At 41.5% G+C, this 16,757-nt stretch overlaps 1 protein-coding gene across 2 annotated transcripts in view; it reads right to left on the reverse strand.

Moving 5' to 3' along the window:
* NNT (nicotinamide nucleotide transhydrogenase) overlaps positions 1 to 16,757 on the reverse strand; it is a 90,393-nt gene that overhangs the window by 37,337 nt on the left and 36,299 nt on the right. For both annotated transcript variants that reach the window (XM_080933533.1, XM_080933532.1), the window contains exons 8-13: positions 8,018 to 8,151; positions 7,082 to 7,273; positions 6,450 to 6,603; positions 3,590 to 3,751; positions 2,428 to 2,538; positions 1,035 to 1,180 (exon numbers count right to left, since the gene is read on the reverse strand). In XM_080933533.1, the coding sequence (XP_080789659.1) occupies positions 1,035 to 1,180; positions 2,428 to 2,538; positions 3,590 to 3,751; positions 6,450 to 6,603; positions 7,082 to 7,273; positions 8,018 to 8,151 (899 nt within the window). The remainder of the gene's footprint in view (positions 1 to 1,034; positions 1,181 to 2,427; positions 2,539 to 3,589; positions 3,752 to 6,449; positions 6,604 to 7,081; positions 7,274 to 8,017; positions 8,152 to 16,757) is intronic.

The raw sequence follows: 16,757 nt of genomic DNA on the forward strand, positions 1-16,757 counted from the left end.
TTTTTTTCTGATCCAGTGGCACTCACTGGAAAGCAATGTAAAATATGTAACTCACAGAAAAACCTCGGCTCCTTTTACATTGCACCTAGGAACTTTCTAAGTTCAATGCTGAATATTCTTTTCTTAGTATGCAGCATAAAACTGTGTGTGCGCATGTCTGTTTACGCGTGCACGTCAGAAAGACAACCTCTGCGTCATTTCCCAGGTGCCATTCCGCCTTGTTCTTTTGAAACAGCATTTTTCACTTTCCTGGAGATGACCATGTAAGCTATTTCTCCTGGACAACAAACCCCAAGGATCAGCTTGTCTCTGCCTCCCCAGTGCTAGGATTACAGTGCCACGCCCAGTGTTTTCTACCCAGGTGTTGTGGATCAAACTAATGACCTCACGCTTGTTCAGCATGTGCTTTGCCAACTGTCCCATCTCCCTACCCCCTACAACAGTGGTTCTCAACCTATGGGTCCAGACACCTTTGAGGGGGTCACCTAAGACCATCAGAAAACAGAGATATTTACAGTATTGTTCATAATAGTAGCAAAATTACAATTATGAAGTAGCAATGAAAATAATTTTATGGTCACCACAAAATCAGGAACGGTATTAGAGGGTCACAGCATTAGGAAGATTGAGGACCACTGCCCTACAACATAAAAATATTAAATTCTATATTGTCATAGGTCTTTTGTTAACAAGCATGACTGTGGTGTATTTGTAGAGAAGGAAAGTATAAACATTTTCGAATTGATTACTGGTTACTCAACTGTGTTCTGACAAAAATCTAGCCAGGCATACGAGGAAAGTAATAATGTTTTTTCTGCATGTGAAAAACTTTAAAGCTAACAAATAAGCCCGCATCGGCTCCTCATCCTGAGGACATAGGGATGGTCTGTTTCCAACAGGGTGTTTCCAGGTCACTATTGTACTTGCTGATGGAGTAGCATATTCTCGATGCTTGGAATTCCACTAGCAACATCAATTCTAAAAGGGAGAGAAAGTCACACTAGTAGAAATGAAAACTTTCAAAGGTCTCTTACTTCTTCGATGTTATAACCACCATAGAGAGCCGCTAAATATCCACCCACAAAGGTGCCACCAGGGAGCAGATACAGGTAATTGTACTCTGGAGGGTCCGTGGGTCGCTTGAACATGTCCAACATTCTCTGAGTCACCAGAAAACCACCTAATCAAAGCAAGAGAAACCCAAACAGGAAAGAGGTGTCATGTCAGACAGGGTGACATTTTTCCTAGGTTACAATACTTTTATTTCAAGTATACTTTATCACTAAGTATCACAATGTGATACTATTGTTTCAAGTAGCATTTTGGACTTCAGAAGCAAAAGTCACTGTGTTGTGAAAGCCAGTTCCCTTGGGATGGATGAAGTATGGGGAACCCTAACTACACTTAGGAAGAAAACGTGCTATCAGCATGTAGGGTCAACTGTTTCTGCATGACTGAAAGTAAACAGCCATTGAGAAGCTTGGAAAGACAAAGGCTGGAAAGTCAGTACTTTTCTCTGATAGGTCACTCTATTTACCAAACTCTATAACAAGTGATAAAGAACACACACTGTATCAACAGTCACCAGGTCCCTTGGACCTGTTAAGAAATTTTTAGCTACAAAATAGCATCAGAGGAGCGTCATACATGAGTGATGAGCTAGCCTTTCAGTTTTCAGAAACACACAACAGTCGTGATAAGACAGTAGGCTACAATCTCATCTGTTGTACTCATTGACTGATGACATGGTGACAGTCGAAGTCACTGTTACCCAAAACTACACATTCCACCACGTCCCAGTTAGCTTCTGGCAGAACATCACTGTGGAGCTGGGGGTGTGGAGGAACAGGTTCCTTATCAATACACTTTCTAACCGTTACGGATGTGGCAAGATATTTGACTTTCCTTCAAAAGGAACATTTGTGGTCTGAGAGGTTATTTTTAAAGAGACAGTTAAATTCTTAAACTCAGAAAGTCTACTTTATACAACTTGGTATTTGCTTCCTATGTCTTTGTCACAAACAGCAATCTGAGCTCTTTCCTCCTCCTTCTTTCTTCCTCTTCCTTCTCCTCTTCTTCATCCTCCTCTTTCTCCTTTTCTTCCTTCTCCTCTTCCCCCTCCTCTTCCTCCTTCTTCTCTTTCTCCTCCTTATCCTCCTCCTCCTGCTTCTCCTCCTTCCTCCTCCTCCTGCTACTCCTTCTCCTCCTGCTTCTCCTCCTTCCTCTTCCTCCTGCTCCTCCTTCTCCTCCTGCTCCTCCTTCTCCTCCTGCTTCTCCTCCTTCCTCCTGCTCCTCCTTCTCCTCCTGCTTCTCCTCCTTCCTCCTGCTCCTCCTCCTTCTCCTCCTCCTCCTGCTTCTCCTCCTTCCTCCTCCTCCTGCTCCTCCTCCTGCTCCTGCTCCTCTTCCTCCTCCTGCTCCTCCTCCTACCTGCAATGTTGACTGACGATATAAATGTAGCAAGAGCAGCAAGACTCTGGGAAGTTGTAGAGGGATAAAAATGCCCTCCCATCAACGCCAGCCCACCAACTGCAGTCAAACCTAGAAAGAAAACATCACCATGGTGATAAAGTACAGTAACCTTTCCAAATCCAGTGTGAAACCCCAAAACGTTTGACACATCAGGATACAATAATATCCAAAGTCAAGGCAGTCTTCTTACAACTTCATTAAAATGGGAAGAGCAATCTTCCTTGATCAAAAAAAAAAAAAAAAAAAAAAAAAAAAAAACGTGGACAATGTGCCTACACATCTTTCTTCCTTGAAGCACTATTGTAGGGGAAAGTTAACACTCCTTGCTTCCTTTGGCATAAGGATCTGACCTTCAACTTCACTAGAGCACTGCATATAAAGAAATGTGACTGGGAAAGAACCTTGTAACCAAACTAGAAGGAACTAATCATGGCCTATAGATATTAATGAGGTTGCCACCAATTTGAGGTTTCCTGTATACAGCACATTTTGAAACTGGGCATGCTCCCTGCAGAAATCTAGGTGCTATGCCTAGGATATTCCAAGAGATAACCACACCCTTGATCATGTTGGCTACTTAGATGGGACTCATTCCCTCACATCTAAGCCATTGCTAGATGTCAAAGAGAACAGCTCTTTGCAGTCGCATGTGCTATGTAAACTCTCACCAAAGATAGATGCCTGGTACCATTCCTTGACAGGCTGGTTCCTTACCTCTAACCATCATAGTCTACCAAAGGCATATGTAGCCTATTACATCCTTGCTAGATTCAATGTTTAGCTGAGTCTAAGGAGAGATTCTAAAGGTTGTTGTAGCTGATTCTGTGAAACGCTCTCTGGTTTGAAATTTCATCGGTGGAACTCTTTCCTTAAAGTATATAATTGAAGAACTATTAATAGGCCCATGCTGTTGGAAATGGGGATAGAGGAAGGGCAAACAAATTTTATGAGATCCTTCTTGACAAGCCCACTCACCCTTGGAAGTCCCCAAGTCACTACAGTGACTGCTGTAGACACCAGGAGTTCATGACTTCAAACTGAACTTTATAAAGTTTATTGAAACTACTAGAGCTGGAAAGGCTATGGCGGCCTAAGAGGTAGAAAGAAGCAAAGGACAAACCTGAGATAGCATTGGTCACAGACATCAGTGGTGAGTGGAGAGCAGGGGTCACGCCCCAGACAGTGTGGTAACCAATAATGCCGGCCAGGCCAAAAGTGGTCACCATCTGAGAAAAGGCTAGATTGGGAGCCACGATGCCCAAACCCAGCATCCCAGTGAGACCTGGAGGAAGAGAGAGAGAATAAGAGGACCTGTGGTGACCTTAGTAAAATTAAAAGTACATGCTCATACACATACATACACTAAAGAACAGTGTTTGAAATTCTGTTCCCCTGCCAATAATGGGCAGACTTTTAAGACACTGGACCGTTAATATGCAAGGGAGATAATGGACAAGAATCTACCTTTCTGACTACTCCCCCTGAGCAAAATGCAAAGATCAAGTAATTCGAGTCACCTTCTTAACAAATGTGCCTATCTTTGTCCTCGTCTGTTTTTACCATTTACTGATGGGATCACGTGTGTTTATACAACATTTTTAGTCCAGAATTACAGGCCTATAGAAGAGCCACAGAGTGCTTTTTGCTCGGGCAGGACGTAACCTTTACAAGACAGGAGTTTTACGAGGCCAACTTCATGTTACTCTCTGTCGTGGCTGAGAAAGAGAGGTTTTCAGAGACGAGGAAGGATTTCATTCACTCCAGCACCTCCCCAAAACATATGGCTTCCACCCACCCAGCCAGGACAGGAATGTTGCAATTGCTCCTGAATCTGGACTGGACTGCTGGCCAGGACAGTCAGCTCCAGCCTCAACACCAAGTCAGCAAACAGAGTTTTACAAAGGAGGGGGGGGGGACCCTACAAATTAAATTAAGAATGTGCAGAATACAAACAGTCCGCTCTGAACATACATCTTTAATTATCGCCTTCCTTAATAACAAACATGTGGATGGCTGTTCTGCCACAGAGGAAAGGGTTACCTAGTGGTCAGAAAGAACAGAAACACTGGGCTACGGGGGAGCTGGAAGCACCTCTTCCTGATTAAGAGGCCTTGGTTTCTTGGCAGTACCTAATACTTTATCAGTGGCATATCTGGATAAACAGCTACAAAATGACATTAATTTTACTTTAGGGTGAATGTTTGATTGCTTGTTTGTTTGTTTGTTTTTTCAAAACAACACTGGCTGTCCTGGAACTCACTATGTAGACCAGAGTAGGCCTGAACTTAGACAGCTACCTGTCTCTGCCTCCCCGGGGCTGGGATTAAAGGTACGCTCCCCTGCCGCTCAGCAAGCTGACTCTTCTTAATGTAGATTTTCCCGCTCGTGTTTGGTATTTCAAAAGTTCTAACATATGGCTTGTTGAACCTCTGGAGAAGAGCCAGATAAATGTTCTGGCTTTCCAGTTAGTGAGAAGACACTCTATTATATAGGGTCATGGTTAGTCAGACTTTTCTTTGGTCAGGTTGAGTAACTCAAGGCTTCATTCTGCTGCTTGTTAGCAGCCTGTTCGCAGACAAGCTGTGTACCTCTCTGTGCTTCATAATCCTCATCCATGATGTCATTAGCCTTTATGCCTTCATCTTTTAAAAAAGAAGATAATAGCATTCCCCCATTACTGAGGTTTTCTAAGGCAGCGGTGAGCTAAGGTATATGGGGCATGTAGCAGAATGCCTGGGGCCCATTAAATGCTCACCTGATCACTTATGATCAGAAAGTACTAACTCAGCAAAACACAATACCCCATGTTGGGCAAGACAGAGAGTATAACATGTGGGAAGGCTTTCTTACCAACTCTTTAATTATCTATCGGAAATCCCTCACCTCAGTGAGTAAGATGGAAACCTAGAAAAATAAATCACATACACCCCACCCCCTTATCTTTTGCATCTCAAAGAGAAATGGAAATCTGCAGTCCTGCTTAGGAGACACCCATGAGCAATGCAATCATACTATTTTCTTTAAAAAAAACAAAACAAAACAAAACAAAGTGAGTGCAAGTAGGGACAGTACCCTGACTACTCACAACATGCCCATCAGAAGCTCTTCAGACATCTTGCTGAGCCTCACTCTTTATTCGAAAGGAGAGTTACACACTTGGCTTTAAAACATCCGGGCTCACATGGGAATTCAGGGAATGCTGAGCCTACAAGAATCCTGTGTGCCTGGTGCTGCCCCCTTAATTCGTTCTACTTTGCTTTTGTTTTGTTTTTGCCTTGACGCTAAGCAGATCTAAGCGTGTTTAATTTCTTCTATGAGGAAGAAAGCAATTTCCAATCAAATTTCCCACATTTCAGCAAGACGTAGCCAGAAGAATATGCTTCTCTCTTTCACAGCCATTCCTCCATGATTTCACAAAGATGAAGCTAAAAACCAAACTGTGCTCAGTTATAAAGACAGAAATCAAAGTTAAAATATTAAACTTTTTTAGTAGGTAACTTAGAATCTTAGTCTAAAATGCAAGGCTATATCCTTTACTTCATACTATTTCTAATTCAAAGGAGCAATTGGTTCCTTGGTCTTATCCAATCATATAATAGCCACAACTAACAGTTTACAAAGCACAAAAAGACCTTCGACAGATTCACATTTAACACCAGCACACCCGGACACTTGCTGTGACCCAACAGTTTCGATATAGATAATCCTAGCGACTATACAAAAGAAAAAATGTATCTTTACCCTGTGTGTGTTATTTCATTCTTCACTGCAGTACTTAACACAGTGCCTGAGTTGTTCTGGGTAATCACTGTGGCCTCTAAGTCCACAGAGGAGGGACAGGTAACATGTGGTGATGTCAGATCTATCAGGTCCAATACAATAGACTCCGAAGAGTAACAACGGTATTCAAATTATTTATCGTGGCAATTAACATACTACATACAAAACTAGTGCTAAGTCTTAATAAATGTGCTCCCCACCTGCTGAATACACAGATGCTGTCGTCAGAGTCTTCGTGTACGTTGAGACAGTGCCTGCCTTCTCGGCTTCCAGCTCAGCCACCGTCTTCTGTTTGACTGGGGCTTCCTCGGGAATATTTTTTGGTGTGGGAGCTGGGAAAATCACATTGCCATCCTAACCAATATTAGGAAATAATGTTTTTCTTAAGTCAAATTGGCATTTCAAAATGACTTACAGAAGACAGTGCATGCTGAAAAAAAAACAACTATAACTTTAATATATATATATTCATATAATTTACAAAATGGATGTAGACATGAGTAATGTTTGTGTTGCACATATGTAATTTATGTATGTGTGGGGCATATGTAGAAGAATACTGCTCAAACCCTGAAAAGTACATGGGGAGAACAATCCATTTTTACTTTATTAAACTTCTGCCCCTGGTTTTCAAAAGTGACGTGTGTTTTCGATGACGCATACATACTTGAGTCTTTGAAATGCTTTCCTTAAATCGTTCCCTGTTTTCACACCATTTCCACTGGCATCTCAGTGGTTTGCTAAAAGACATCTCTATCCATAATGGAATTCTTCAAGGACAGAACTCCTAAGTCCAGGTTACATTAAGAAAACAGGAAGAAAGGGACCTCACCTTCATCACCACGGTGCCTCGAATGACATGGCTCATTGTGCCAAAGTCAAAGTCATCCTTCACTTCAAAATGGAAGTTGTCCTTGTCAGGGCTGATGGCCTTCAGGAGCTTGGTGATGTTGTTGGAATAGAGTGTGCTGGCCTGAGTGGCCATGCGGCTGGGGAGGTCTGTGTAGCCAATGTGAGTAACTCCCTAAGTGAAAAAGCACATTGTCACAAAGGTCACTTGCCCACACTTCCACTCTTGAGAGCAATTCTCACGGACAGTTGAGGCTCCATTCAGAAAGCACCTATCTTCATAGAAAAATATGCATACATACTTACAAACATAAGCACACATTTTTAAGTGAACTTTAATTATTCCCCTTTTTGAAATCTTTTTCCAAGGCTTCGTGGTTTGGGTTATTTCTTAAGATTTATTTATTTGTTTATTTTCAAATAAATAGCTGTTTTCAGACACACCAGAAGAGGGCATCAGATCCCATTACAAATGGTTGGGGACCACCGTGTGGTTGCTGGGAATTGAACTCAGGACCTCTGGAAGAGCAGACAGTGCTCTTAACCACTGAGCCATCTCTTCAGTGCCCTCCCCCTTTTTTAACTTTCAGACTTCAATTTTTCCAAATACTTAAAGGAATATATGGCCCTTACTGAGGATTTGGGGTACAGCTCTGTGGAAGAATACTTGCGTAGCATGTGTGAAGCCCTGGGTGTGATTCCCAGCACTAAAAAAGACATTTTAAAAGAAGGGGGAGACCCTCCATTGGGAGATGGGACCCAAGAAGCACTGTGGGAAGGACTGTAGACTCAAGATGATCCAATACACTCACTGTATATGTGTGCACTGACTTCTCAAAGGACTAGTAAAAATATTGTTTAAACCTCACCAATCACTAAATATCAGAATATAGACACAGAAGATGCTTTCTTGCTATACCTTATGAATGTAAAGTTCTCCTGGCTTAGTCGTTTCAAAATTTCCACCGGCCTCAGCAGCTAAATCCACAACAACTGAACCTTCCTTCATGGACTCGATCATTTCTTTACTAAATAAAACAGGAGCTTTCTTACCTGATCAAATCAAAGAAAACAGTACAAATTAGTATATTTTTCTAATGGCAACAGTAATCTCTAGGGAGGACTACAGTGGTCTCTGTGCACTCAAGGTTTGATTATATGAAAATTCAATTTTTATGAGATACTCCTAAGACTAGGGCACAAGTGAGACTGGCCATTCTCTTTGGGAAAAGATGTATGTGTGGGCTGCAGAGCGGACACCATTCAGCTGGCGAGCAATCCTCACCACATGCTTGGCCTGAGTGATCTCGGCCATGCTCTTCCAAGTTGGCTCACATCTTGGACCATTTATGAAGAGATTTAACTTGTTCAAAAAGAAGACATAAAATAAGCAATTATGGAAACTATGTCACCCAAGATGAACAATTCATAAAGGTCACACATGTCAAGAGTACATTCAGGACTAATTTATGAATTATGAAATAGACTATTTCCATTCCTCTTAGAAAATGTCACCAGATTTTCCAACTCATTACCTACCTTAATGTAACACAGGATAGCGACTAGAGGAGACCAGAAAGTACCATGAAATAAACACTATGGGACTATATAGCTGCAAAGGGATGGGAAGGACACCTGTACTTTTATTCCCAACTATTGGTACTCTGTCTAGGAAGACAATCCCATCTATATCTGGTGCCGGGAGCACAGAAATAGATAAGCAGCCATGTTCCCTGTTCTCATGGGACACATTCTGCTCATGTGACATTTCACAGTTTACTTTCACGGTGTGCTTTACTAGTTCCTGGAGAGCAGCAGTTCTCACCCTTTGGGTCATGACCCCTTTGAAGGTTAAACAACCCTGGACACATAACAGATAGTCTGCATATTAGATATTTATGTTATGGTTCATGACAGGAGCCAAATTTCAGTTATGAGGCAGCAACAAAAATAGTTGTGTGCTTGGGGGTCACCACAACAGAAGAAGCTATATTAAAGAGTTATAGGATTAGGAAGGTTTCGAACTACAGATACACACACACACACACACACACACACACACACACACACACATATACCAACAAATACCAGAACCAGAAGATAAATAGATTTGCAATATTGGTAAAAGAGAAACAAGATACCAACAGCTTCATTTCTACCCCTCTTTTTTTTTTAATTTTCAATTTTGTGTTGACATGTGTGTGTTAGTAAAAAAATGCAATCTTATACACTAACATCATTAAATATTACATTTGTATTAAAATCATCTCACTATGAAAACGCTTAACTGAGTAAGATTTATCCCAAAAGAAAAAATACTTCTTATTTTTAGTACATAGGAGAAAATTATAAAGATATATGTGGGCCGCGGCAGCCATCTTCCAGATACATGAAACACCTAGCAATTTGCAAATTTTTGACCCTAGAAGACGAGCATAGGAAAGGAAGTTAACTCGCCAAAATGATGAACACAAGGGAAAGAGGAGAGGCACTAGGTATATGTTCTCTAGACTTTTTAGGAAACAAGGAGTTGTTCCTTTGGCCACATACATGCGAATCTACAAGAAGGGTGATATTGTAGACATCAAGAGAATGGGCACTCATCAGAAAGGAATGCCCCGGAAGTGTTACCACAGCAAAACCGGAAGTCTACAACATTACCCAGCATGCATGCGGTGGGCATCACTATAAACAAGTTAAGGGCAAGATTCTGGCTAAGAGGATCAGTGTGCGGATTGAGCACATCAAGCACTCGAAGAGCAGAGACGGCTTCCTGAAGTTGGTGAAGGAGAACAATCAGAAGAAAAAAGAAGCCAAAGAAAAGGGCACCTGGGCTCTGCCGAAGCGCCAGCCTGCGTCACCTAGAAAAGCGCACTTTGTGAGGACTAACGGAAAAGAGCCTGAGCTGTTGGAGCCCGTTCCCTATGAATTCATGGCCTAATGTGCAAAAGAAAATAAAGGACCCGGACTGTAAAAGAAAGAAAGGAAAGAAGGAAAGAGGGAGGGGGAGGAGAGGGGAAGGAAGAAAGGGGGAGAGGAAGAAGGAAGGAAGGGAGAAAAGAAAAGAGAGAGATGTGTGTGGGTGTTTTGGGGTTACCTCAATCTTTTTGGTATAAATTTCAAACAAGAAGTCCAAAATGAGTCCAAATCCTTATTCCTGAAGGCTCTCTCCCCTGGGTGACCAGTCCTTTCTAACACTGCCACTCACTGCACTCCCTTGGGCCATCCACTTCATCAACACCAGACTGGCTACCAGGATTCGTTAAGTGACATGATTCTCCTTTCTCAGTCTCCACAAAGAGTCAAGAGGCATTCCCCCCACCCCCACCCCCAAGGCTTGAAGTTCTGGTTAGCTACAGTGATTTTCCACACTCCTTGGGCAGGATTCCTCTCCCTTTCTTTCCCCAAGTGGTAAACAAAGGCACCTTGAATGTTTCTCTAAACCTTGGGGACCTGAGCAGGCAGCCCATATGAATTCCCAAGACCTCTCCATAAGAAAGCCTATACTTCCCAGATCCCCAGAGAGCTGGTCATTGTGAATCATGGTGTTTGCACTGCATCTAAAGTGCTTGGCTGTACTTTCCAGATGTGTACTGTCAACATCAGCCTACCCTTCTGTCTAAAGCTGTGGCTTAAATCAGCCACCTTCCTAAACAGCTTTTACTCCTGCCTTGTTGACAGACTCCGGACTTGGGCCTATAGGCCTAAAACCAATCATCTAAGATGTAGAATGACCCTCTCTGGCTTCTGACTAAACAGAAAATTTGATGCCAAATTTTTATCCGGCATCTAACTAATTTGTTCTACCACAGTAATACTACATTCTTTTATATCTTCAAAGAAATTGAAAGTTACCACTGTGCAAGACATCATGGAGCCTAAGGTTTCAAGCTCCTTAGAAAACATGAAAAGTATAATCCATCTTCTCTAATTTTATTTATTCAACTTTTACATATTTAATTTGTCAGCAGCTGACACAGCCTTTAAAAAACACCTATGCACATTGGTGTCTTGATGTAATTTAGGCAGTTTGGTTTTGATTATTGTTCTGAAATTCAATCATTTTAAAGACAATAGCATATTATTTCATACCCTAACTTAGGGTAAAGACCATAGGGTATCATCAGAACCATTTGAAAACCTTGCCAGGTACAGGGACACAGGCCTCTAATATGATACTCATGCAGTAGGGGTATCACAATCAGAAGTTCAAGGCTAGGGCTAGCTACATAGTGAATTCAAGATCAGCCTAAGCTACATGAGACCCCCCACTCTCAAATTACAACCCCCTCCCCTCAAAAAAATACAAGTTATAGATAATCCACAGAGGAATATTTAAAAACATAAATATGGGCTAGAAATATAAATAAAGAGGTCAGCCAATTGTTTAGTAGGCCTGAAACCACGGTTTCAACCTCCAGCACCACACAAGCAAACAAACAAAAAGACAAGCTAAAATTGCAAGCCAAAAGCATGGAGCAGAGCTGGTGAGATGGCTCAGTCAGTAAGAGCATTCGCCACCAAATCTGATCCCTGGGACACACATGTGGGAGACAGCCGACTCCCACAAGTTGTCCCCCACCTCCACTTGACTTCACTGACACACAAACACTCCCAACCCCTAGATACATATATACTTAAAAGAATTAAAATGTAATTTAAATCATGTAACAAGATATGTGTGTTTAAAATACATATATGTACCTTGTATGTGCATATGTAAGATATCCTGTGTACTATATAACTTGTAATAAATTTATTCAATCATATAGCATTGCCAATATCAGAATATATTTAAATGATGAGACTAATTTTTTTTCTGCTCTGTGCTCTTGCTTATCTCCCAAATGTCCTAATTTAACAATGAAGACATCTCAGTTAGGCCTCCAGAGAAGACAATGAAGGAGAAATAGGGCAGCCGCCTCCAAGAACTCACATGGGGATTAGTTTTTTATATTTTTTTTTAATTCTGGAAACATCAAAAATAAAGATTGAAAACAGAAGGGGGAAAGATATAGCCAAAAGAGAAGCAGGATAGTGAAGAGAGTTCCAAATGAGCAGATCGTCAAAAGAATCGGTCAAGAGGGAGAAAGAATGGGAAGGCGATTTCAACATCATATCCTAGCATAACAGCCTAATGTGATAGAAATGTAACTTCAGGATAAACACAGGACTGAAAAACAAAGGGAGGAAGGGCAGAAATGGCTTTCGTACTTTGGGGGAATATTTTCTATTCTAACTGAACATCGTATTTTTACTAAGACCCAGATATAACATAAGTATTCATAGGAGAGCTACACAGGAAGAGAAAAGGGAAGTGAAACCCTTCAGGATCCCTCTCTAGTCTGTAGACTTAAAAAGGGATTTCCTATATTTAAAACAACAAGGAAAATTATAAAAGAAACACCAGCCATTTAAATAATTCCAATGATAGGGGAGCCAACTAACTCCCTCTTCTGGCCTCTAGAAGCGTCTAGATGCCTGCACACAACATAGAGACACATAGACACAGCAAGACACAAACACACATACATAGACACACAGCAAGACACAAACAGAAACACAAACACACACAGACACATAGACACACAGAGACACATAGACACACAGCAAGACACAAACATAGACACAAACACACACAGACACATAAACACACAGCAAGACATAATCATAGAGACACAAACACACACAGAGACATATAGACACACAGCAAGACACAAACATAGAGACACACACACACACACAGAAAGACACAATCATAGAGACACAAATGCACACATAAACACACAGACACATAGACACACAGCAAGACACAAACATAGACACACAAACACACACACACACAGACACACATACTCACAAAAAAAAATTTAAAGGACAGACTGGTCCACATAGACTTACAGGTCAGCAATGCATACACAGTAAGATTGCGTCTCAAATAAATAAATCTTTGGGGGAAACAAAGAAAATAAACTTTAAAATACTTTAATTCACAGAAATTAAATTTAAAATCAAACTGTTTAGATCGTAAGAGAGGGCTGGAGAGATGGCTCAATACTCACAGAGCACATACTGTCCTTGCCGAGGACCTGAGTTTGATTACCAGCACCACGTTAGACAGCTCACACTGCCTGTAACTCCAGCTCAGAGGGGTCCCATGATCCCTCCTGCACACACGCAAACACACTCAAGTAAGTAATAACTAAAATATATTTTTAAGAAAATGCTTTTGGTTCATTTTTATAAGATCTTAGTAGACAACTGACAATATAAACACATGATTAATTCAAAAACCAGTAACAGAAGAAAGAGGAGGAAGAAGAGAAAGAGGAACAAATGTTTACCCCAGGAGAACTAGAAAAATATAAGTACAAAAAGTGAGACATTTTTGGCTTCTCAACCTAAGAGTCAGAAGCAATACAGGAATAGAGATGGAGAAAAAGCAAATGATACAGGGCTAAGAGTGGGTAATAAGGTGAAGATGAACAAAATATATTATATGCACATTTAAAATGTACAGTTTATATATGCTAATAAAAAATTGGTATACTTCATATTGAAATGAAACTATTAACTGAACAATATCAATGAGATTATGAATAGCAAAACCTTTCAAGAAACTAATTTGTTGGGTGTGTGTAAATTGGCAAAAATAAGTACCAGGATTCACACACACACACACACACACACACACACACACATACACACACACCATTAGTTTTACTTTTAAAACCCTTATTACTGGGCTGGAGAGATGCCTCAGGGGTTCAGAGCACTGACTGTTCTTCCAGAGGTCCTGAGTTCAATTCCCAGCAACCACATGGTGGCTCACAACCATCTGTAATGAGATCTGATGCCCTCTTCTGGTGTGTCTGAAGACAGCAAGAGTGTACTCATATAAATACAATAAATAAATCTTAAAAAAAAAAAAAAAAAAAAAAAAAAACCCTTATTACTTTGGAGAAGTAAATGAAACTGCAGATACAGAAACTAGGCAGAAAATGTTCTCAGAGTATTGATTTTAAACTGACAAAAAGCAAAAGTCAACTGAAATTTCCACTTTGGGTAAAAAGCAAAAACTATGGACTTGAAAAGAAAACTCCACAGAGCCTGTAAGCCAGTGTGACAGAGCTCCAGTCATCAGATGGCGTCAAGCACTTCCTCAGGACTGAGCGGTGGGGACAACGCCCAGCATCTAGATGCCAGCACTAGAAAACGGTGCTGAACAAAGGGTGGGCCAGATAGAACCGTGAACAACGTGTCTGGCGAAACAGAGATGGCAGGTTCTTCTTATTTTCCGTCATGCTTTATTTCATCTCTATCAAAAGCTGCCTTTTTTATTTGTGTATGGAGTGGGTCTATGCTTGTACATGTGTGCACACATGGAGGTGGGGTGTTGCACACGCTTGCATGTAGAAGTCAGAGGTCACTGTTTAATGGTTTCCTCTAACACTCTCCTAATTGTTGTTGTTATTGTTGTTGTTGTTGTTGTTGTTGTTTTAGGTAGGGTCATTCACAGAACCTGGAACTTACTGACTGCTAGGCCAGCAAGCTCTGGGAATCCCCCTGTCTCATCCCCAGCAGCACGGAGTTATAGATGCACATGCTCTCCGGCCTTCTCTTCCCATGAGTTCAGGAGATCCGAACTCAGGCCTTCATGCTGGCTTGTGTCCTCTCTCCAGCCCCGCAGGCTATTTTTGTTCAGAAAATAAAAGTAAAGTATCCCTGAGTGATCACAGCCAATTCTTGCTTTGAGAACAGGGTTTGATATTTATTACCAGAAAAATTTAAATATCTTAGGGGAAAACAAGGGACTGTCCTATTTGCTTCTAAACAAAAGAGTGTGGATTGACCTACCCTCCCCACCACAGCAAACAGAGCTGTGCTGAGGACAAGCCATAAGAGATCAGAGACAAAGATGGGAAAAGAATGTTATGCAGACTTCTCACACTGCATAACAGTGAAGTCCAATATCCACTGCAAATGATAAAACAATATTTGATGTCTTTGAGAGCATAAACGCAGAAGAAGACAGAGGGGCTAATCGGAGCATGCGCAGGAGGTCTGGAGGAGGACTTACGGGTTTCCTGCTTTCTCAGGTCTACTTAGGTTTTCCCATTCTGAAATTTTATTAATCATTTACCTAAAAGAGATGGGATTTACAGACAGGCCAGGATTGTTACACACTCAAGCACCACCCATCTAAAATTAAATAAATAAACGTTTTTTTTTAATTAACAAGGAAAAAAAATCATTTCTTGGCAAGATCTTCATTGAGTGAAAGATTTGACACAATATCCATGAAATGTTTCTTGGCCTTTCTGGTTCGTGGACACTGAGTTCCTCTAGTAAAGTTACTCAGTTCCTTCCCATCGGGAATTATTTCCAGTCCTCTGACAAGACATCAGCACTCACAGCCAATCATTGAGACATTCATTCATTCACTGATTCAGCCAATGACCGCTTCGTGCCTGACCGCCCCATACATACATCAAACCCAAAAGGAAATACTCGTTTGTAGCTATTTTTAATTTTACACTGTTTTAGATTTTAAATTAAGACTACTCTTTAAAGTTGGTAAGTCTTTTTTTTAAAAGTCAATGAAATGACCCCTGTGATATTCTGCTATACTCATGGACCAGTGCCTAGCCCAACTGCCATCAGAGAAGCGTCATTTAGTATCTGTTGGGAGCAGATGCAGAGTCCCATAGCCAAACACCAGGCAGAGCCAAAGGAATCCTGCGGGAAGAGGGGAGGGAGGGTTGTGGGAGCCAGAGAGGTCAAGGATACCACAAAACACTGCCTAAAGAATCAACTAAGCAAGACTCCTACGGACTCAGGGACTGAAGCAGCAGTTGAGGACGCTGTATGGGTCTGAGCTAGGTCCTCTGCATGCACGTCATAGCTGTGTGGCTGGGCGTTCTTGTGGGACTCCTAACAATGGGGGTGGGGCCGTCCCTGACTCTTTAGTCTGCTCTTGGGACCTTTTCTTCCTACTGGGCTACCTCGTCCAGCTTTGCTATGACGGTGTGTACCCAGTCTTACTGCAGCTTATCCCGTGTTCGGTTGATATCCCTGGGAGGCCTGTTCTTTTCTGAAGGGAAACGGAGAAGGGGTGGGTCTGGGAGAGGTGGGAGAAGAGGGGAAAGTGGGATGAGTGGAGGGAGGTCCGGACATAATGCATGAGAGAAGAAAAAAAATGTTTTTTAATTGTTATGGCTCAAGAGATAAGTAGGGTGAGGACCTGGAGGTTAGGGGTTCCTTTCTCAGATAACAGCAGCAGGATGCTAAAAAAAAAAAAAAAAAAAAAAAAAAAAAAAAAAAAAAATCTCATCTAGTGAGGGCTGCAGCTAAGTTGTAGCATCTATGAGGACCTCAAACTCTAGTGCCCAAATAAATAAATAAGTCATCTGAAAAACTGAACTATGCTGCTGTGTGGGATAGGAGTGTTTCCCGTTAATGCACGTGTGGCTATAACTCATCTAAACTGTGTTTGAGTCAGACACACAAGCTATGCAGCCCAACTTGCTTTGCAGTCAAAGATGACATTGAAATGGGGATCCTCCTGCCTCTGTTTCCCAAGTGCTGGAGTTGCAGACAGGAGCTCCAAGGCTCATCTCAAGTTTATGTTGAGATGTAGATGAACATATAGAACCCTT

The sequence above is a fragment of the Micromys minutus genome (assembly GCF_963924665.1).
Source record: "Micromys minutus genome assembly, chromosome: 20".
NCBI lineage: Eukaryota > Metazoa > Chordata > Mammalia > Rodentia > Muridae > Micromys > Micromys minutus.